The sequence below is a fragment of the Thermobia domestica genome, chromosome 9, assembly GCF_964235325.1.
Source record: "Thermobia domestica chromosome 9, izTheDome1.hap1.1, whole genome shotgun sequence".
Classification (NCBI taxonomy): domain Eukaryota; kingdom Metazoa; phylum Arthropoda; class Insecta; order Zygentoma; family Lepismatidae; genus Thermobia; species Thermobia domestica.
Window position 1 is genome coordinate 9,554,010 of NC_137462.1, and position 24,295 is coordinate 9,578,304.

General features: G+C 35.6%; 1 protein-coding gene across 3 annotated transcripts in view; it reads right to left on the reverse strand.

The window, feature by feature from the left end:
• Positions 1-24,295, reverse strand: part of LOC145694395 (E3 ubiquitin-protein ligase TRIM37-like) — a 194,628-nt gene that overhangs the window by 46,579 nt on the left and 123,754 nt on the right. For all 3 annotated transcript variants that reach the window (XM_081770570.1, XM_081770573.1, XM_081770571.1), the window contains exons 2-8: positions 22,142-22,404; positions 17,128-17,338; positions 12,666-12,982; positions 9,950-10,159; positions 5,066-5,245; positions 3,587-3,701; positions 724-1,056 (exon numbers count right to left, since the gene is read on the reverse strand). In XM_081770570.1, the coding sequence (XP_081626696.1) occupies positions 724-1,056; positions 3,587-3,701; positions 5,066-5,245; positions 9,950-10,159; positions 12,666-12,982; positions 17,128-17,338; positions 22,142-22,404 (1,629 nt within the window). The remainder of the gene's footprint in view (positions 1-723; positions 1,057-3,586; positions 3,702-5,065; positions 5,246-9,949; positions 10,160-12,665; positions 12,983-17,127; positions 17,339-22,141; positions 22,405-24,295) is intronic.

A 24,295-nucleotide genomic window follows, 5' to 3' on the forward strand; every position in this document is an offset into this window, starting at 1 on the left:
TTAGGCTAAAGGAGACGGTGATGATGAGTATTGAATGAAATGGTGGAATGAAGAAAGTGGGAGGAAAAGGGAGAACCCCGAGAAAACCCACGCACAGGTGTTTGTCCACCACAAAGTTCACTTGGCGGGGGCTGGGATCGAACCCGGGACCCCAAGCACCAGAGGTGAACGCTCTACCACTGAGCCACAGCGACCCCACTCTGAAACATGTATTTTTGGGTTCGCACATATTAGTTTCTAAGTGAAGTTTCGACCCAACTACGGTAGGTCCCATAGTATGAGCTATGGACTTTTAGAGCTGATTTTTTCATGTTTTCGGCAGCCTATAACTCCGAAATGACGGATTTCTGCACCCAAGTTGGTCTATACTTTTTTGTCTTATCTTGGTGTCAGGAACCACCTCCCAAACGTTATCGGTATTGTTTTGAAACACCCTGTATATACTTTATTACACATCTATCTATTGACAAATTCCACAATTATAATAGCAAGATAAAAGTTAAAAGCAAGCACATTTACCTGTAAGGAACTATTCTCCTAACTCCTATGGCCATGGTAAATGTAAGGCATTGAATATTTACAAGGTATACTTATTTTTATAAATGCTGCTCAGTTTGTGCCAACTGTTGTTAATATAACAGAGAAGTTACAAACTGATGAATGAAATGATGAAAAAAAATCTTGAATTTTACGATTTCCCAATGTAAACTTTATTTTCTTTACCTCACTATCACTACTAGAGCAGGAGAGAGCTCCTGGATTGAGGACACTGGGCGAAGACGATGTAGAGGTCATAGGTCTCTTATTATGGACTTTGCTTCGTGAAAGCCTCTGAGACGTAGAGATGAAGCTCTTCGGCCCGGACGAACACAGAGTACCTAAATGCGCTGAGCTATTCGCAGGAAGAGATGAGAGAAGAGTTGGTAAAGGAGAAGAGGAGGTCGTAGTAGGTGCCTGAGTGGTCGTTTGTTCCAGTTGAGGCTTCGGTTCCAAAGTATCACCTCCGGCTGTTCTTGGGTTGGTTGTTGAGCTGCGAGAAATTTCAATGGCCAGCCTCTGAAATAAAAGAACAATAAGTAATACAAACGAAATAATACAAATATACAAACGGAAGAATACAAATATACAAACGAAATAATACAAATATACAAACGAAATAATACAAATATACAAACGAAAGAATACAAATAATCTGACATGTTAACTATCTAACTCAATGCCCTATGTAGTACCCCGGAGGTTCAATGCCGTGTTCACAAAAGCTCTCCACTGACTTCTATCCTTAGCCAATTGGATCCATTTTCTACTTTGTATTCCTATTCCTATGGGATCTATCTTGATATTGTCCTCCTATCTCCGCCTAGGTCTTCCTAATGGACGTTTTCCGATTGGACTTCCAGTCAAAACTTTGAAAGCGTTTCTACTTTCTTCCATCCTAGCACATGACCTGCCACCTGAGCCTCCTAGACTTAATGACCCTACAATATTTGGTAAACCGTATAAATTATGCAATTCTTTGTTATGAAGTTTACACGCCATTCCCATTCCTCTTAGGTCCGAATATTCGTCTCAAGATTTTATTCTCAAATATTTTCAGTCTGCGTTCTTCCCTCAGCGTAAACGGCCATGTTTCACAACCATACAACACAACAGACATGATTATCGTTTTATATATTTTAAGCTTCGAATTCTTCGACAGAATTCGTGACGACGACAATTTAGCATGTACGGGATATTTTTCACTATATTTTTGGGTGCTGTTATATTATAATCCCTAATCGGTTTTATGTCCAGTATAGGTCAATAGTCAACGCCTGTGGTTCTTGATTTAACTACGGTAATCCCATAGAATATTTAATATTGACCCATCAACGTCCAATTGTACTGAAAACTTTTTTTACTGAATATTGAAAGTACAAAACTGCTAAACACTATATATATTTAGACTTACAACGTGACACAAGGAAATGCGACGTATCTTCCGCATGACTGAACAAACCTTGTTACACCCATGGAGATCCGGGCTGATATCAAAAATATTTAGAAAGCAATTTTCATGTAGCTTTCATTGGAAATATACAAATTACTAGCTTTGAAAACAATTTAAATAAATGTACACTGCGATCTTTAAGTAATTATCAATACTTTTTTTTTTTTTTTTTTTTTTTTTTTTTTGTCTGGAAGAATATATAAATAAATAATGAATCTGTACAATAATCTATAATGAAGATCGAGATTGTAAGAAAAATATATAAAGAGATTAGAATGAGATCAAACAACTTCTTGTCAATACAAAATTTACTTTTTTATATTAACTATTTTCTTCAATGACTTCTTGAATAATATGATAATATTAAGTATTTATTATATACTGTAAATTTTAAAAGTTGATTCGATTCCGGACTTTTTTTCTTTGAATATCAATTGGGTAAAAATTAGATATCAGGGAGTCTTAGGAAGTTGATGTAGCTCTTATCATGTTTGTCTAAGCATTTGAACACTATTATATTTTTGCCCCGTTAAACTGAATTATCTGCAACTGCAGTCACACGTCTAATACTTGCACTAAATAAATTAATTTCTATTCCAGATGTAATTATGTAAATATTATACTTTTCAAAAATCTTGATGTCTCTTCAGCCTTATTCACAAACTAGTATGAAGTCCATGCGAGGATCATTGTTGCCAGATCATATTACCAAAGTCATAGTGAGTTTTCTCTCAATAGCGGACGAAGCTTATAAACGAAAATTTCATAGTAGTATACACATATGAAATTGTAATATTGTAAAGAGTTAATATATATACAATCAAGTAAGGAAGTTATAAGGTACAAAACTAATAGTTCAATTTAAGATTAGTGATTAAGATATATCCCAATCCCTGTCTACGCTCTTTCTGTCAGTATTTAGTTTTGGACTTTTCTTTTTAATGTAATAAACCTCAAAAATATTTCTTTCAAGCAATGATGATGCACAATGTAAAACCTTGATGATATGCACGTAATATTTGTTTTTTTGTAAATGCTTAGACAACCCCGATATAGCTCCCTATCTTGTGGCTCCCTTATATGTTCCTTCAAAGAATACGATTAGGTAATTTTCTAATCTTGAAAAAAATGATTCCATAGTCTATGTAAAATAATATAAAAAAAGGATACCTTTACCTTCTTCTAATGTGTATTATTTATTTGCATGTCGATAATGTTAATGAATTGTTATTTACGTAAAGACCAACGAAAACCTAATCGTGTCGTCACGGTGTTACTGAATCGATGCAGTTCAGTGCAATTGAGACCTATGTGAAGATTACGAATTCTATAACTTTGCTTAAAACACTAATATTTATAAATTCTTAACCTTGTCATTTAGAAGATGTAGGATTTAAATAGCCTTATTCTTAATTCTTACCAGATGAAAAATAGTAGGAAGAGGTTTGAGATTTTATTGGACCACACTACGATACATTGAAAAGGAATACTAATTTGGACGGTACTCAATTAAATATTATTCTAGTTTACAACTTATAATCCTTTACTTGAAGACACTGTGTACTTCATTGTAAATTAAACTAAATGTTCCCTTACCTCTTTCAGTTCATTGATTTGAGTAATATACTGAGCTTGAACAGTCTGCAATTGACTAATGTACCATTGCTGGTCCCGACATTTTTGGAAGAATGTTGGAGGCCTCACCTGAAACCTATTCAAGATTCAATATCAATCTCAATTGCAATTAAGAACAAATTCTATTTTCTCCTGTCAAAACTATTTAAACCAGAACGAACACATGACAATAAAAATAAAAGACACAATCAAACTGAAAGGAAAACTTTATTCACGATTGCGTCCCTTCTACCTATACGTGGATGACAGTTTCAGTTCATTTGCTACCTTCTTCAAGTCCAATTAGCCATCACCCAATTAAAGGTAGAAAGGACGCTATGGTGAGTGAAGCTCTTCTCTATTTCTGATTATTACAAAGCGCGTCGTGTATAAACCTTGACATATTACATTATAGTTATAAACGAAAACACCATAAGGTAAATACGAGGAGCAGTCGAAAAGTTCCTGGAATATTGTTCTAATTTTGACATTTGTAATGCAAACACAATGAATCTTGTACAGTATAGTTCTTAGGTTGCCTAGTTATAAATATGACAAGTACATAATAGGCAGTGTACGAGTAATGTAGCTGAACGAAGGAGTGTGTGGTAATCCATTGATGCAATTTCACAGATCGATCAACGCGCAAACATCAAGTCCATATGCGAATTGGAGAAAATCTGTACACAGACTTTGATAGCCTTAAAAACAGTTTAGTATCATCGGATGTTTGGTTTTTTCCAAAGCTAAAAATGGCATTTTTCCCAAAGCTAAAAATGGCACTTTTCCCAAAGCTACAAATGGGACTTTTCCCAAAGCTACAAATGGTACTTTTCCCAAAGCTAAAAATGAGACTTTTCCCAAAGCTAAAAATGGCACTTTTCTCAAAGCTAAAAATGGCACTTTTCTCAAAGCTAAAATGGGACTTTTCCCAAAGCTAAAAATGGAACTTTTCCCAAAGCTAAAAATGGAACTTTTCCCAAAGCTAAAAATGGCACTTTTCCGTTTCGTTAACACAGAAGAGATCACAACGCGACGTCTGAACTTCGGAAGATACCAAAAGGGGACTTTCATCGACGTTTCCACTAACCGGAGAAGCGGTGGAACACGTGTGTGTGTGTGTGAGAGAGAGTTCTGAAGGTGCCAACTTTGAAGGCGATTACGTAAATGAGTATTTATATTAGGCGAGAGCTACATCAGAATTCCGGGAACTTTTTGACCGTCCTTCGTATATATATAAGCATTTAGATCTCGAGAATGAACTCAGGGAACTAATATACATTATTTGGCTACAGCATTGTACGTTTTCCAAAATTACAATAAAAACGAAAAGAGAAATTACAAAATGACAACTTAACATTCTAGAATTTCGAAAGCACAATACAGAACGATTTTTATAAGGCATATAGAGCTGAGAAATAAATTCATGATTCATGTTATGGCATCTAAAGACAAACTTACCTTAGGATCAGTGTGTCTGTTTCAGTATTCAGGTACCCTTCACTTGCCAGCAGATCCAACCTAAAGAAGCGATTGTATCCCCAGCATTCGCCTATTTCAAAGTCTGAGGCAAATTCTCGTACTATATTTTTACTGGCATCCCGTGAACCTTGATGGATCATTTCTACCCTGTATTCGTATCTGAAATGAAATTTTTAACATTATGTAAAGTTTCAACTCTTGTGTATGACTATACACATAATTAAAATTAAGACATGTTATCACAGCAACAAAGTACAAAGTAACCAAAAAAAGTTAGTTGGCGTTCTAGAGCGGTGATAAACAAAGAGCAACTCACTGGACGGTACGTACCTTTAGGTTTTAAAGTAATCTCCTTCAGCATCCAACATCTTTTGCCAAAGTTCTTGCAGCTGCACAATACCCCGGTGATAAAACTCTGCGGTCCTGGATGCCAAGAAGTCCGTGAAGATGTTCTGCAGGTCTCCCTCATTTGTGAAGGATCTCCCACGGAGGTGGTTGTAAAGGAAATGACACACGTGGTAATATGTTGGCGCAAGGTCCAGTGGATATGGTGCATGACTCAGTGTCTCCCAGTCAAGTTGCTGAAGGATATCCCGGGTCGTCTTTGCCACATGTGGCTTGTCATTGTCATGCAGGAACAGCATACCCTTGCGATTCACCAATACCGGCTCCTGTCGCAATGCACGGTGCACCTTTTGCAACTGCTGAGAGAAGAGGTCAGCAATGAGGTCTGACTGACCAGGTGGAAAGAGCTCGTAATGCACCACTTGCCGATAATTCCACCGTTTAGAGAGCTTAACTTTTCGTGGATGCAGAGGTGGTCTTGATGTGTGAGGAATAAGGTCGTGTGGCGTCAACCAATGTCTGGTATGCTTGGGAGTGTCATAGAGGACCTATTTTTCGTCACCAGTAAGCAAGCGATCGAAGATGGGTATGTTCAGGTGGCGAGTGAATAAGGATAAACAGGCTGTTACTCGTTGCTCCTTGTTGGCTGCCGACAATATGTGGGGTACCCATCTGCTTACCTTATATGACTTCCCTATCCCATGCAGGTACAGTTTGACTGTTTCTGTGGAAATATAAAGTCTTTCTGCAAGTCATCACACGTTATACCACTGTCCTCCTCGATGGCTGCTTTCAGTGCCTTGTCATCCAACACATGTGGTCGTCCACCAACCAGTACATCCGGAAAACTCACATCTTCCGAATGGAGTTTCTGGAACCACTGCCTGGCGGTGCGTTCGTTCACAACATTCTCCCCGGCATTCACTGGCATATGCGATGACTTGATGCGGCAGCTCACAAGCCCACTTTAAAGTCATACAACATACACACACACGAACAAACTGCTTCGATACCTCCATTTCTCTTCGACAAGCTATGACTGCTGTAAGTGCACAACGTGCCTGTATTACTAAAGATCGATAGCGTAACTCCCGATCGCTTGTCAGGCACTTGCATCATTTCGTTTCCTCTCTGTAAGCGTATGATTAATAGGACGTCAAAAATGGAAAGAACTCTTTCGGTTACCTTGTTGCTTCGTACTTTTGTGTAATATTCTATAATGGTGCTTCACTGCTCTTTATACAAATATGCATAGTTTTCAATTATTATTATTATTATTATTATTATTATTATTATTATTATTATTATTATTATTTACAAGCATATGAAGGATAGCGGGCTATTTAGAACTATAAGCAATACATTACCAAAAAAAGAAGAAAGAATTGTTAAGACACAACATATATAAACCTGGTAATAAGTTTAAGACATGAGCTCCTACCGCGAATTCAAGCCTAGTCTCCCGCGCAGAATGCACGTTCATTAACAATATAGCCACAAGAGAGCTCTTTCACATGATTTTAGTTACCATCGAAGGTTTCGGTGAACAACTTCAGGTAGTGGCGTACGCAAGGGGAGGTTTCGTGAATAATCCTCTTCTTCTACAAGATATTACGGAAAAATAAAAAAAAATACCCTATTACGATATGAATACAAATATTGCCAGTGTCCTGAAGCAATATGAACTTGAGTATTTGAACTCACCTTTTATTTTAATGAAATTCTGTGTACGCCACTGGCTTCAGATTTAGAACCGTAATGACTGAAGAGTATATTGTGTAAAAATGGTCTAACTTAAAAGAATAATAAAATATTACATAAATACTACATTAAATCTCTTTAAAGTTATACTTTATTTTGTCATTTTTACGCTGTACTAATCTTCGCTTGTTGGATCATGAGCGTCTCGCAGTGCTTGCAAAAATTATTTAATTTACGTATTATTAAATTGATGTATAACTTTACATCACTTTTATAAAGGAAATATACGTAACTTCAGTACCCTGGAGTAGAAATCAGAAAATAATTCATTTATGCCGGCGAATACAGGAACGAATGTGTGGATTATCTCAACCTTTTGCTGATGCAATTAACCTATTTAGAAGGGAACAAGTTTCCCCTATTATGAAAACTTCAAAACACGGAATAAAAATGAAGAATGGCGATGGTATTGGTATATAACGCTTGTAAGCAAAAGTGGATACCAGTGTATCTTTTTTTTCCCCTTCAAACTTCTTCCGAGTGAGTTGATCGATTGAAGTGCATCTTGGGTAACATGGACAAAACTGTCACAGTGCTCAGTGGTAGAGCGTTTCCCTCTGGTGCGTGGGGTCCCTGGTGTAAGTGGACATTTTCATTCCACTTACTTGTTATATGCTAATTATATAAAGATATCTGAGCTGAAGTATATATATTTAATAAGTATATATCTAATAATTTAAAGTTCATTAATTCCAGGCCTAGACAATTATTTAAAAATAAATATGTTTATAGTTTATAGGGAGTTCTAATATCTATCTAATTTGTATATTTTATATGTATATTATTTGTATAATAATTTTTATTTTACTTATCTATCTTACATCAGGGTGTCTACTAAAATTCCAAAATGAAATTTTGTTACTTTTTCGTGACCTTTTCTTTACCAAACCATAAAATTTCGTAATCATTCTCAAGAGGGAATTTGCGTGCGAATTAGGCCAAATTTTCAAGCATGCGATAGAAGCGTGTTTTGCTAGCGATTTGGCAGCGTCTAAATAAGACCATACACATTTTTGGTAGTGAATTCTGATGTTTTATAAAACAAAATTTTCCAGTCTGTACTTATATTTGTCCAGATAAAACAAAAATCGTGATCTAAAAACTAAAATCGTGAACTTTTTCTTGACTTTCATGACCGTTTTCTGATTTCATGACTTCTTCATGATATTCGTGACCGATAAACACCCTGTACATATAACATTACAGAAAATATTTTTTAAGTTTTAACCTTACAGAAAATATTTTTTAAGTTTTAATTCTTAGCTAAATACAGTGTGCCATTTATTTCTGTAGTTTAACAACCGGATGCGTACAGGTGAACTTCCCCACCTTACCTCTCACTTTGCAATGTTTTAGTTAGGTATCCCTTTTCACAGTTCTCTGGCTTTCTGGAGTCCTGTGTAGCTAGCTAGGCCAAGCATTTTCTTTTGAGTGAAAGAATTGCTTTTAAGAAAAAGGCTAATTGGAGCTGTGCCAATAACCAGGGCAGAGAAACTTATGCCACAGGACCCTTAAACTTAAAGCATTTTAGCATATTTGTAAATCTAGTTAGGAAGTGATTGGTTCTGAATTCGATCCTTCACCGGAAAAGCTTTCAAAGTTTTAAACGAAAATTCTGGCTGAATCTTCCTTAGAGATTTATTTTATGTTTTGCCAAATATCTATTTTTTGAATAAAAGGAATATAAAAAAAATCAACCTAATATTTCGTTTTTAAAATAAAAATTTGCCTGAACTCGGGAAGTAGAGAAGATATTTAGATTCATAACCCTAGCATTTAAGTTTTCGAGTGAAGCCAGTAAAGAAAAATTAATTGAACATAATCCCATATTCTATGTTCACCTGTATATTTTTTATTTATGTACTGTTGTCAGTTTGAGAGAGAAGTGTGAGAGAGAGAAAGGTTTACAAGTAGTGCGATACTAAACAGCAAATCTCCATCCACTCTCTCTGATAATTTACAAATAAATAAATAAATAAATATTATATATATATATATATATATATATATATATATATATACACTACACTGGTTCTAAGGGGCCGCGGTGGCTCAGTGGTAGAGTGTTCACCTCTGGTGCTTGGGGTCCCGGGTTCGATCCCAGCGCCCGCCAAGTGAACTTTGTGGTGGACAAACACCGTGCGCGTGGGTTTCCTTGGGTTCTCCCTTTTCCTCCCACTTTCTTCATTCCACCATTTCATTCATTACTCATCATCACAGTCTCCTTTAGCCTAACCGGCATAAACGTGGGACGTAAAACTCAAAAGATTTAATTTCATTTACTACACTGGTTCGATCACAGGCCAAGCAAGTTTGGTGGACAACATCGTGTCCGTGGGCTTTCTCGGGATACTCCCGTTTCCTTCCACTTTCTCATTTCACCAATTCCTCCATCATTATTCATTTGCTTTAATCATCGTCACTCTTAGCCTAAAGGGCATATTCGTGGGACGTAAACCTGAAAGGTTTCACTGCATTTTCATTTTTCAAAACTGTACCTTTCTTTATGACAGAAATCTTCAAAAAATAATCATCTTCATTTTTACACAGCAATTTCTGACAAAAGAAATGTAGAGATTGGTTCTAATTTCGTTGCCACTGTACGACAATCTTTATAATTTCTCAATATTATTGTTATTAAGCCAATAATATTTTGCACAAAACTGTTTTCTTTCGTCTCCATTCCGGGAAACTTGTTTTATTTTAATTTTTATGTAGGGTACCTTTCTCCAATGCGTTGTAAATGTAAGTACTTACTTGGAAGTTTCAGGAAGCCCTGCACTTAACTCTAAGAACACTGAGAGATAAGTCCCCCTGACGACTCCATTACCATCTGGATACACCTTCAGCCTCCAGCACAGGCCGTTGATATGCAGAGGTGGAGAATACACTGGATCGGCTTTGTGTTGGAGACTACTGAACTGCTGCATCACAAATGTGCTTTGGTCGTACTGCGGAACGATTTCACTGACAAAGAAAGGTTCAAGTGAAGTATATTAACATAAATATATTAAAACCAAGTACAACAGCAGAATTATGTTTGACGTCAATATCTTTTTAACTTTTTTTTTTTTTTTTTTTTTTTTTTTTTTATGAGGTGTTTGGGGGAAGCTGTGAAGAAGAAGAGACCAGAAGCTTGGAAAAATAAAACATGGATAATGCAGCATGACGATGTTCCCAGTCATTCGGTGCTCTTAAATAGAGAATTGCTGGCGAAGAACAACACGCCTGCCCCCAAAACCGCGCCTAAATCGGCACCTGCAGTCTTCCTTCTATTTTCTATTTGAAATCCACCCTGAAAGGTCGCCATAGAAGAGATAACTACAATTTCACTACAAGATCACAACGCTATTCCAAAGAGTGCGTTCCAGCAGTAAATGAAGCGCTGAGAACGATATATTAATTACGAAGGGAACTATTTTGAAGGAGATAAATCTGAATAACGTCCACAAACGGTAAGTACCATTATACAAAAGTGTCCCACAAAGAGGTTTACCCTGTTTGAATGTTAATAACAGAGAAGGTATTAAAGATATCCTGATCAAATTGTTATTATTTGACGTTCTCATGACTAGTGTGTGTAACATCTATCCATTCAATCGTTTTTTTTTTTTGTTTGTTTGTTTTTTTGTTTTTCTTTTCATTTCAGTTCAGTTGCCAGTAGCGTCAACCTTTCCTCTGAGAAACGAAAGTGGATTTTAAAGTATTTCTGGAAATGTGAAAACATGCAAAAAGTACAGGGACGATAGCGGGCAGAATTTGATACTGCGCCACAGTCAGTACAAATTACGCGACAAGTTTGAGGGAAAAGGAACTGTGTGTGATCTGAAGAAGGGATGGTGTGCAGGAAGAAATCAGTAGCGGACGAAAGAGGAGTGGAAGCAATGTTACATCCCTCTTTCACAAGATCCCCTCAGAAGTTCATACGGCAAACTTCGCATTTTCAAGCAAACAAAGTGGAAATCCTATATTCCGAGGTTACTTCACGTAATCACTGAGGACGATCCGGATAGGAGTCTCCAATTTTGTGAATGGATTTGCGAAAATGAACAGTGACTGATTTCATTGTTTGGTCTGATGAGATGACTTAAATTTAATGGAACCATCAATCACTACAACCGTGTGTATGGGCAAGAAATAATTTCCATGCTATCGAAGAACAAGCTGTAAATCTTCCTGAGTTATCTGTATAATGTGGTATATCTGTCAGAGAACTTTGTTGGACTATTCTTTTTTCAAGCAACAGTGACAGGTGTAAAGTACCTTAACATGTTGCATAAAAGAATTATGTCAGCTGTTCTTCTGTATCCAAATGAAAACTTTTTTTCAACAAGACGGCGCACTGCCATATTATCATAGAGACGCGCGGCAATTCCCAGATGAAGCATCTGTTGAGAGGTGGATAGGCCAACGAGGAGGGTCGAATAGATCTCCGAATCTAATGCCATTAGACTTCTTTCTGCGGGGAACTCTGAAGAACACGATCTACGCAAAAAAGCTGGATGGCATGAGAGGGGCGACTGAGACTGCCTGTGAATCCATTCCAGTGGAAATCATATAACATGTATGTTGATCTACTCCACAGCGTTGCTGACGATGTATTCCTGCCAGTTGAGGACATTTTGAACATGTTCCACATTAGATCATCGGTAATGTTTTTAACGTCTTTGTGATTAAAAAAATAAATCATATTTTGTTTATTTTGGTCCGAGTTATTAAAGATCAAACAGTGTAGACTTTTTGTGGGATACCTTGTATTTAGAAAGTTTTGTTTCTGGACAAATCACAGATATTATCTTGTTAATTGCTTTGAAATTTACTTTTGGATGTGAGGGCTACCTTCAAATGTACTAGGCCAGAAAGATATAAAAGGGATTTTAGCAATAGTAATTTCCACGCATAAACACAGAAATTTCTCTAGCACTTCTAGTTACATTGTTTTCGCTGTTGTTTTCCCCTTTACTATTACTCTATATTCTTTTTAGGATTAACACACTAGTTTTTCATACTCAATTTTCACACTTGCAAAACTTCTGCATAGGAAGAGAGAGAACCTTCCATCTTACCATTATAACTTTCGTAACCCACGAAATTTGAAAATCATCCAAACAGGAAGTCTGAATACGAATTCCCATTAAGGTAACAGTATACATACATGATCGTTGCTAGGTATGTTAGTATAGCCACATGAACACAATATTTCATTCAAATCAGAACGCAATGATGTTCTTTTGTCATTCTGTCGTCGTACTACTATCTAAAAATTAAAAATAGGACACTGCTAAGCGCTACTACAAGCCACTATTTAATGAAACACTAGACAACATCTTGTAAGTTTTTGAAGAAAAAATTACGGTTCTTTCTGACCTATAATTAGAAGTATTCGAAGTAATTTCTGGGCATATAAGAAAGAAATACAAAGTATACCAAAAAATGTATTTTCAAGATCTTACGGACAAATTAAAAAACTAACCTTTGAAAATCAGCTGGCACAGGCGCTGTGACGAAACTCGCCATTGGCTTCTTGCGAACCTGGTGAATCATTCGCGACAGATCACTGCTTTTACTGATCAATTCACTGCGAGTGCAGGTGTGAAGCTGGTGTTCAATCTCCTGCAAAAGAGCCTCCAGTTGTTCCGTTTCTTGCGTCAGAGAATTCTTCTGTCCCATCAAAGTTAAAAGTTTCGATTTGAGCTGAGAGTCCAGGCGAGCAATCATTAATTCCACAGCGTTCCTTATTTCACGCACACGCTCATCTTTAGCTGCTCGAACAGATTCTACATTCCTTTCCTGCCGGAAAAAAACACATGCATATTAGTTCTTCTCAAAGTAGGAAATAACCCAATCTAAGCTCTAAGAACGACGTAAGTACTTACGGCTGTCTTTCAACTTTCAAGTTAGTTCAAAAGCACGAACTGAGTACTCGTTATTTGTGATCTTACGTACAAATACAAACCAAGAAAACTTTTCATTACCCTTAAAATAAGGGGTATTTTACTTATACTATCACTTGTATTGTACAGGATGGACAAAAAATTTCATACATCATGTCTTTTATGTAGCAACTAGTTTACTTTAGATGTGTTGAGGAAGAGGTGAAGTGTACCTCGAAACCGTGCCCATATTTTATGTTTTCAGATGATTAAAATGTGAGAATGTTCAATTACGTTATATATATATATCCTTTAGCAATAAATGATGTTTGTAAAATTTACATTTACTTTTTAAGAATAATATTCTTTAGCAATTAACAGAAATCTGCACAGTGTAAACGTTTGAAGGCTCAATTTATAAAGAATACATAATTTTGGAAAAACAAGGGCTGTTGATTATTTCATAGTGGATTGATTTATTTCTCAAATCCAAGATAGCTCATGGTTAACAGACAATGAACTGATTTCATTAATTACAAGAGCAACATATTGCCCTCTATAAGATTCCTTGAGTTATTACTGTAAAAGCTACTTAAATTCGAAATTCTCGAAAAGATTTAAAAAGGAAAAGAAAAGAAAGAAAAAGAAAAAAAGAAAGAAAGAAATGTAACGTTCTTTATTTCCGTTACATTCCCTGATTCAAATATACTTTGAATATTTATAAAGTTCACGAGATTACAATGAATCACACAACACAGTTAAGCACTTTTGGATATATATATATTTCAACATATACCGTATTTGCCGCATTAGAATAATATACATTCAATTCTAACAATATGGTTCTTCGTTCTATCTTTTTCTAGTTACCTTAACAACAGGATAAACAAGTTGTCATAGCAACGAAAACAAGAAATATACTGATATAATACAAAATATTTTAAATTATTTCTTTATACGTATTTTCTTCTTCTTCTTAACCGCTTGTGCTCTTTTAAATAGCACTTTTGCCCGTAAATAGAAACAACCCTTATTTTTCTTTCTTTTTTCTTTTTTTAATCTTTTGAGAATTTCGAATTTAAGTAGCTTTTACAGTAATAACTTATCAAGGAATCTTTTTTAGAAGGCAATATGTTGCTCTTGTAATTAATGAAATCAGTTCATTGTCTACAACCATACAAAACATACATGGCTCCCGAACTATAGGACTTCTTGAATTGATTACAATTGAAGAAAGAATCCTGGACCGTTAAACATTTCATATACCTGATTACCTTACTTTTTGAATAGCCTTTATATATATATATAAATTACAATTCATGAAATAATATATTATTTTCATCTTATCTCAATATCATTCTTATATTTGTCCAATAATCAATTTTATTTTAATTTTATAAAATTATCGATAAGAAAGACATTCAAAATATGATAGGTTGGTTGATTATTTAGGTCCTAAATAAATTCTTTAATTCAATACCATTTATACTTGCTGACAATAAAGTTGATGTAAACTAAAATACAACATAACCTATTTCACTTATTCGGACATAGTTAGCATAACTTTGATAAACATTATTTGTATTAATCTATAGATGTGATTGCATAGAATGTGAACGAAGTAAAAATTACAATGAAATCATAACAATATTCAAAGTGAAACAAAACAAAAATCAATTAATATCACAAAAAATAATCACACAATAAAGAAATGATTACACTAAGGATTAATCTGAAACTTCAATATTATCTATATTGATCTTAGATAAAACTTCTGCAGGAATTAACTTTTCAACTAATTGCATCCATTTACTTTTGGTATGCTCTGACGGACGCCGTAACTTTAGTTCAGGTTACATTACCAAAAGAGTCGATTAGGTTGTATTGAATGGCATAATCTTGTGTACAGTCCTGTATGTTATTTACTTCACCAGTTCTTTGGTTCCTATTTTGAAAATTTCTGCCATCTACGAAATCTGGGAGTACGTGAAGAATGAGATCGATTATTTATATTATTTCTAAAAGCTGTATGATAATTATTTCTGTTTCTTCTAAAATTAGATTCGGTCGTATTGCCATTACGAGAAAATCCAACATTACCTCTCGTATTATGACTACAATCTTCTCTAACGTTGATATTTCGCACGGGAATATAACTAGCTTGATTTCTGTTAGTATTACCTTGTAATCTAGACTGACTCTCATAATTTTGAACTATCATTATTAAGTGATTAAAATTAATACACTGCGAAGAGATCAATACTTGCTGTAGCCTAAACGGTAATAATATTCTTATTGGTGCAATAATGCATGATTCCTGCTGATATGGATTGATCTGTTTCAAGTCATTATATGCTGAAATTACAAAATCTGTGAGACTTTTGTCCACTTTAAGATCAAAACGTCGGTTTCTAATCTGGGCATCCCGGTCTGCTAACATAAAATCATTTTCAAAATTTGCTATCAACGCATTTTTGAAATTTGAATGATTACGCAGACTACCTCTGATCGCTTTATACCATACCGAACAAGGTGGTAACAAAATATGTGGCAATATTTTGAGGAAATTAGCCTTATCTATATTAATTAGTTCACATTCTTCTTCAAATTTTTCTAAAAAGGTACTCGCTGGGATGTTCTCAGATCTACCGCTGAACTTAGTTAAGGATTTTATTTCATTAAATTTCACGCGATTATTAGTACTAAAATACCTTAGATGTATAGGTTTTACATGTGTATGGTCCCTTCGAAGTGGTCTTCTTCCTTCGTCCTCGATATTAGAGATGGTGTCCTCCCTTTCAGAATAGCCTTCTGATGAGCTGCTGTCTTCTTCACAGGGTCTTGATTCAGTTCTCCTATGTTCCTCATACATTACATTGAGGGCAGGATCAGGATTACATTTTGTTGTACTGATTTTCTCTTTGATGGTCTGTACCTCTTCATGCAATCTCCGAATTTGGTTTGTATGTTCACTGACTTGCATTTCTACTACATCAACGGTACTTCTCACCACTGCAAAACTATGGATAATTTGCTCTATCCTATTGTCGGTTATTTCCAGTTTGGTATTTATCTGCTGCGTTTAGAATCTATCTGCTCCAATTTAGAATCCATCTGCTGTCCTATTTGTAGTTTTACTTGTTCCAATCTGGAATCCATCTGCTGTCCTATTTATTGTGTCACTTGCTCCAATCTGGAATCCAAATTTTGTGTTACTTGTTCCAATCTGGAATCCAAATTTTGTGTTACTTGTTCCAATTTGGGATCCATCTGTTGTGTCATGGAATTCATCTGCTGTCCTAGCTGTCGTAAAAGATCAATCACATCCGTTGAAGTCTCAGTTGCTGGAATATTGACATCTTCAACTCCTGTACTGGTATTCATTTTAGTTCTTCGACATATTTTTCTTTTATTACGTAGTAAAATGTAATCCGTGATGTCGAGATAGTTTACTGAAACTTCAAAGTTCCCACGGTTTCGGCACCATCTAAATATGCAATGTTATTTACTTTCGTTACATTCCGATTCAAATATACTTTGAATATTTATAAAGTCCACGAGATTACAATGAATCATACAACACAGTTATGCACTTTTAGATATATATATTCTTCAACATGTACCGTGGAAAATTCTAACAATAAGGTTCTTCGTTCTATCTCTTTTCCAGTTACCTTCACAACAAGATAAACAAGTTGTCATAGCAACGAAAACAAGAAATATATCGATATAATACACAATATTTTAAATTATTTCTTTTTCCTCTTCTTAACTGCTTGTGCTCTTTTAAATAGCACTTCTGCCCGTAAATAGAAACAATACTTAGAAATACATATAAAATATACATTATCGTTGTAGAATAAAGAAAAAGAATAAAGAAAAAAAGAAAAAGAAATAAAAAAGAAACAAAGAAAAAGAAAGAAAGAAAAAAGAAAAAATAAAGAAAGAAAAAAGAAAAAAAGAAAAAGAAAGAAATAAAGAAAAAGAAAAGAAAAGAAAGAAACGGAGTGTGAGAGAAAGAAGTATTTCATGGCAGAAAATAAATAATGTTGTTGGACCTACCACTTCCTGAACCAGACTAATAAGTTCCATCAACCGTCGTCGAAGCTGTGAAACTTCGTCCTTGATTTGAGTGATATGTTGCTCATACACTTCCTCCAGAGGCTTAAATGTATGCCCTGAGTGTGTTCCACCCCACAAAGCACACTGATGGCAAATACAACAACGACACGTCCAGCAATATACAGAGAGCTTCTCTTCATGGCTATCACATCTGAAATATATTTTTTTCACAATATTAATTTTTTTTAATGTAATTACTTAAAACCAGCAGTACAATGTTTTCTTAAGTTAGGTTACCATGCTGCAAGAATCTTGTAGCTGTCATTAAAAAATCTTAAATCCCATATTTCTATTTACTGTTTACATAGTTACAACTTTCTGAAAGCAAAGAAAGATATCTCCACGCATGCAGTACTGCACTCTAGTGGACAAATAGTGAACCTCTTCATTTAAAACGTATTTTGGCGCTCTTCCCCTCCTCGTCGAAAACAATCCGTCGTTTCAGAAGCGGCGGAACTGTTTTTTTTTCTTTATGTCAGTGAGAAAGCGATAGCAGATAGCAAGTAAGACGACCCAGAAAGTTGCACATGGTTTGACTACTTGCAAGATAAAAAAAAAATGTTGTACGTCTCTTTCAAGATTATGTTTAAATGGAGAAATATTGTAGGGTTGCAAGCTATTTTAAATGACAATACAAGATTCTTGCAGCATGGAAACCTAGCTTTATGTGAACTCGCAATTTACATACCATGAGACTTACGGAAATTTCTACTAAGCTAGATAAACAGCAATTTAATATTCAAATATTAATACTACTAGATTTTTTTTACTCTTAAATTACAATTAGATAATAAATTAACATAATAGTATAACCCAATATTTTGACAACGGAATTTGCTTAATACGTCAACATGGATATTCTCATGGCGCAAATAAATAGACATCAAATGCTAGACCACTGTTAACCCTTTGGGGTACTTATGGTACAATTTGTACAATCCGCGGCAAAAAAACCTGCAACATGAAGATGTAAGTTTATTGTGAAACTACGCCTAACAGCACAGGGAATGAACATAACGTCTAAGTGGAACGAATCACGCTAGGATAATCCTCGGCCTCCTCCCGTGCACACTTATTTTGGAGCAAAAGACTTCGTCATTTCACAATAAACTTATATGCTCATGTTGCAGGTTTTTTGCCGCAGATTGTACCATACGGGTGTTTCATGGTACATTGCGTTATAACTCTCCTATTTGAGCTTTTTCGTCCGGGTTTTTTTTTTTTCAGGTCCAAAGGCATTGTAGAAGACCTTACGTATGGTTTCACACCTTCCTGCGTCGAGACATAGGAGGTGATGACGTCATAATTCTAAAATATATATTTTCTTTTATTAACCCTATGTTCATTTTTTTTGGCGGGCTTATTTTTGCACGTAGAAGATTGAAATTTTGCACAAACATTCAGTCCACCGAGTAGTATTTACCAGATTTTTTTCTGATTTCTACGTTAAAACAGGGGGGTCCAGAGGGGCTAAAAGTTGAAAAAATGGATATTTAGACCAAAAAATCCCCTTTTTCGGGATTTCCCTGCCTTAGATACATGATGGAGACGTGAATGGTACCGCCTGAAAGGCAGTTCTATTCTGAAGAGAATGATGGGCGGATTATAGTCCTAGGGTAAATAGAGATGTCTCAGGAAATTTTTTACCTGAGATCATGGCGTTTTGCGGTAATTTGGAGCATTGTGGGGATTCTTGATAAAATTTCTCCCGCCCTTAGTATTCAAGATAGAAACTTGAAATTTGGCACACACATTCAGTCTACCAAGTACTATGTATCAGAATTTTTTTTGAGATATCTACGTTCACACAGGGCCGTTCCAGAGGGGCCCAAAGTGTGAAAAAAATTTCCCCCGAAATTTTCCCTTTGACATCACTTTTCCCTCTCCTGGTATAAGGTATGAGCATGCAAGTGGCACCATTTGAAAGCCAGCTCCATTCTGAAGAGAATGAGGTATGAACCATGATCCTGGGGTAAATAGTGACGATGCAGTAGCTGCTTGACTGAAAGTCTAAAAAAATACCCCAAAAACCCAGGTACCAGAAAGGGTTAATCTTTAAAAGCGTTTATGATACATTTCAAAGTTTTATTATATTAGTATCTTCTAACATATTTCTAATTCATACTAATGGGCAATACTTTAATATGAATCAGTAAACTAAGGAAGTTTGAAGACGAAATGGTGGCTCAGTGGTGTATAACGTTTGCTTTTGGTGTGAAGGACACCTGGTTCGATTCCAAGCCATGTGGACTTCTGGTGAATAAAATCGTGTCAGTAGGCTACCCGGGGTTCTCTCGTTTCCTCCCACATTCTCATTTCACGAATCCTTTCATGATCATGTCTTCACACTTTTATCAACATGTATCCTTTAAAGGGACTTTTCTCAATCATGCTTTTTTTTTTTTTTTTTTGTAAGGGGACGTTACACTGAAGATTTAATTTTGTTTATAAGGAACTATATATTATAACGAAAGAATCAAATAACTCACTAAGGCACGACCCTTAACTTACAATGATTCAGAAGTGTCATCAAATCTTCCAACCTTCATTTAAGTCATTTCGTCACGTCATACAATGATGAAATTCTGCAGTGACGTACGTCGGGTGACTACAACAATATTCTATTGTTACTTTTATCAGGGCAAGTCAAAATTAGGGACCCGATTTCAGGAATTTATTCTGTGAAATGTAATAAATATATGTTACTGTGAGCAGGGCCGTGCCGTGGAAAATCAGCGTCCGGGGCGAGAGTATAGGACGGCGCCCTCCATACATATATTCCAAGAAATTTTTCCTTTTTTCTCCCGAATTTTTCGCCCCCTTACTTCGGCGCCCGGGGCCGTCGCCCCACTCGCCCCCCTCACGGCACGGCCCTGATTAAGGGACATCTGCTAAGAAAGGTAAACTGCCCAAATTTGCTTCAAACATATCACAAGTATTCTGTGAACACCTCACGTATCACGTCACACATCAAGCCGATAATTCTTATCTCTTACCAAACCTTTTCTAACATTTTGCGGTCAATTTCAGCAATGACTGCTGTAATGCACGCATGCACGCAATCCAAAGTTGTTGGAAGTGGTGGCGAAATGCCACTGCACACTAATCACAGACTTATTTACATGATAATGAAGTATTCTAAAAGATCTCTGTTCTCCGGTCAACGTAATTTTCTTTAAAAGCTCGCTGCTGACTCTTAGCGGTACAAAGTGGAAACTCTGCGTGAAAAGTTAACCTTTCGAAGCGCATATGTTTCACAATAACATGCGTTTATTGGATTTCACAGAATACATTTCTGAAATCGGGTCCATCATTTTGACTTGCCCTGTATTTTCAAGTTAGATATCTTGTTAGATTTAAAGATCGATATCAGCCTTTCTTTATGCAACCAGCGTTACTCTTAAGTGTAGTTTGATTACCTAACACACAGGGACTAACAATCTCAAGTTAGAAATAAAAATCACATTGCATAACTCATTTGAAAAATAAAGTTTTTGAAAAACACACTTTCTTTAAATAATTAACGAAAATTAAAACAAATCGTACTACAAACGTAGAAAATAAAATAAACATTTTAAAAACTTTCTTTTAAAAATAAAACTACTTTAAAAAGTCAAAATCCGCATGAGAATTGAAGAATTCATAAATTGTGTTTGAGAGAATTCCATGTTTTTCTTTTTAGCCATACACAAATAAAAATTCTTAAAAAGTAACTTTCTTGATAGATTTCTTTCTTTTTAGCACGATTTGTTTTATTTTGTTTGTTATATTATTTTTAAAGAAAGCATTTCTAAAAAAAAATATTTAATTTTATTTTTTTAAAAATGGTTTAACAATTTACATCATTTTTGCTCTGTATGGATTAATAATACTGAAACCGGAAACTGGAGTAGATTTCAAACATTTCCGGTTTAAACACACGAATAAGAATGTTGTTGAGACACTGAATCAAAATCAGAAAGCCACCTCTATCACTATAAAATTGATGTGTGATTACCGTAGGATTCTGAAACATGTATTTTTGGATAGCGCATATAGTTTATAAATAAGGTCTTGACCCGATTACGGTAGTTCCTATAGTACTGAGAGCTATGGACCTTTGAAGTTCTTTTTTTTTTTTCATGTTTTCGGCAGCCTATAACTCTGAAATGAGACGGATTTCTGCACCCAGGTTGGTCTATAATTTTTTGCCACCTTGGTGTCAGAAATCACTTCCCAAACATTGTTGTTGTTGTTGTTTTGAAACACCTTGTATATTATACAAGAGGAGGAAAAAAAAAAAAAAAAAGAGAGAGAGAGAGAGAGAGAGAGAGAGAGAGAGAGAGAGAGAGAGAGAGAGAGAGAGAGAGAGAGAGAGAGAGAGAGAGAGAGAGAGAGAGGACATAGTTTAGAAATTTACAAATGTTTTCCCGTCCTCTAACAAATGTATCTCGATTTTGAAACTTTATCAACCTAGTCCTTGCTACTGGGTTTGATTATACCTTATGATCACTCAAGCCACTTATACCGATAGATACTAATAGAATGAATGATAACATGTATGCAGAAATGGCTTTTAACGATGACCAAACTGCTTGCTCATCTTTAACATGGTGAGATAAGAATTCATTGGCACAGATAGTGTAATACACTTGAAATACTCTTTCAGTTGCTCAGACACTCAAGGACAAGAGTACTTCAGAAGAAATCAGTTCTTGTATCACTACTTGTAATTTCGTGATGAAACCCGCAAACAAACAATTACGTAACCCCCAGCCTTAACATTTCACCGACTTTCGAGATTGCGGTAAACCAGCGTGATTCCTCAAGAGACTACTAAATGGAAACTGTTTTATTTTCTTTTATACATATACAACGTTGTTAACCTACTTTGTTGTAAAATGATGCTGCAATTAATTTTCCAGATAAACATGCAAAATAAGAAAAAAAAAAAAAAGAATTGAGATCCATCCACCTGTCTCGATCATTCTCCTCACAGCGAATGGACGCTCCAACTGCTTGCAGAGTATCCAGAGACTGTGTTACTTCTTCCACCCAGCGACAGTTGACTAATTCGTGAAGATGCAGCGAGGCACGGCAATGAGGGCACTGCGACCTCTGTTCCGTCAACCAGCGGCGGATGCACAAGTAGCAACAGAGCTTCGAACAGTGAGGGCACAGATGAGCATCACGAAGCTTTTCCATGCAAATGAAGCATCGGAACACTTCGGCCAGGGTCTGAAACACAACAAAGTTAAAACAGTTGTAAATAAAATAAATCAAGTTGAAAAGAAATAACAGGAAAAAGAAAAAGGTTAAGAGAAGGCCATCACCATATTCTAAAAATCCATTTCGAAAATAAAAAAATTTAAATACCAACTAGTGCTTGTTTACTGGTTTCCGTGAGATTACCGGAGTTAAGCAGTGTAGAGTTTTGTCAGTACTTGGATGAGTTGTCACTGAAAAAAAAAATGGCAATGTACAGCCACTGATGAATAATCAAGCAAAAGAAAATGACAAATTTCGTATTATTTTTAGTAAGGCAGGGTCTTAAGGAATATACGCTTGATTAAAAACTGAAAACAGTTTTACTGTTACAACTTTAGGTTTCTATCGGAACAACAGTTGTCTAAAACGTAATGTTAAGGGCCATTAGTGACTATAGGGTACAAGGCTCAACCAGGACGCGAGTTTGGAATACGTAAATCATGTACGACAAAGAGTATAGCCGAATAAAGGTATGAAAAGTGCCCTTACATGGAGTGCTGTGATATTTATACCAAAAGTACCTCATATTCAAAGATAACTTTAGCCAGAAAATAAACTTCAAATTCCTTTGAATTTCGAAGTTATTGTTGAAAATTCGACAATAAAAAAAAATGTTCGTATCTCGGAAGCGACTTGAGTTACGAGGGTGAAACAAATTAAGATTATACTTTCCTTGAAGAACCTCACAGGAAACAATGTATTTCGCCCTTCAAATTTCTTGCGAAAACGCGTCGAAAATATTCGAATTTATTTTTTAATTTCTTCTATTTTCCACCATAAAAGCAGTTCCAACCTACCTATAATATATTTTGACCATGGGTTGATACGTTAGTGTAAAATAAGGAAAATCGAAGTCGGTATGCTGTGTTTTGCCTGTAAGATAGGCAACCCACGTTACGCCATAAATGTTTCCGACACGATTATTGTCAAAAGTCAAAGATGGTCGATTTTGAGTTTCTGATTCGTCATAACTGACTCTACATGCCAATATAACTCTCATATAATCGTACTTCTTTCAGAAAGTTGTTTTCTGTAAATCACGATTAAAAATATTGGTATCCTCCTACTAAGGCAGACAAAGTCGGTGGCACTATAGACGAGCTAGCAAGAGAAGGTCTCTGCCGCGTTGGTAGACCTACTACTCACATGTCAAGGCTTGTTTCGGCGTATTTACAATGGCAATTTTAATTTAAGGCGTAAGACAGAGCGACCGTAGTTGGTAACCCTAGCACCAAAGTAGAAGCTGCATTTTCCTTTCGCATGTGGTAAAAAAACTTCAGAGACCATCTCTTGTTGGCCCTGCTATAGCACTCTCATGCGGTTTCTGGAATAGGTGGTAGCACATTTCACCTCCTTATCCGGCTAAACTCTTTCCCATTTTGTTCCATTTAGCAATAAAGTATGGTGAATCAGTGATAAAACAGTCAAATCTGGTGCTTCGATCTTTGGCCATGTGAGTTTACCAGGACCCAATAGTCTTGAGTTCTCGCATTTTTCATTTCAGTGTTTCTTTCATTGTTCTCACGGCTTTAACGACATCAACAGATCATAAGGTCTGGACGTTAAAGATTTAATTTCCAAGTATAGACCTAGTGGTTATAGAAACTGATTAAGTGCACTTTTATGAAACAACTATTTTGTTAAGTGGTATAATGTATTATGAAATTAACCAGAATGAAGGGCATTACATCGCTCCCCTCCCCCTTTCCATTCCAAAATAACAGCACTGAACTTCCTGGTTCCTTAACAACACCAGAAAAGTATTCATAAATTCATAGAAAATATTTATAACAGCTTCTCATCTTCTGCCCTAAAACATATTTTTTTTAAATTTTAAAAATAAAATTATGATCCCAATTAC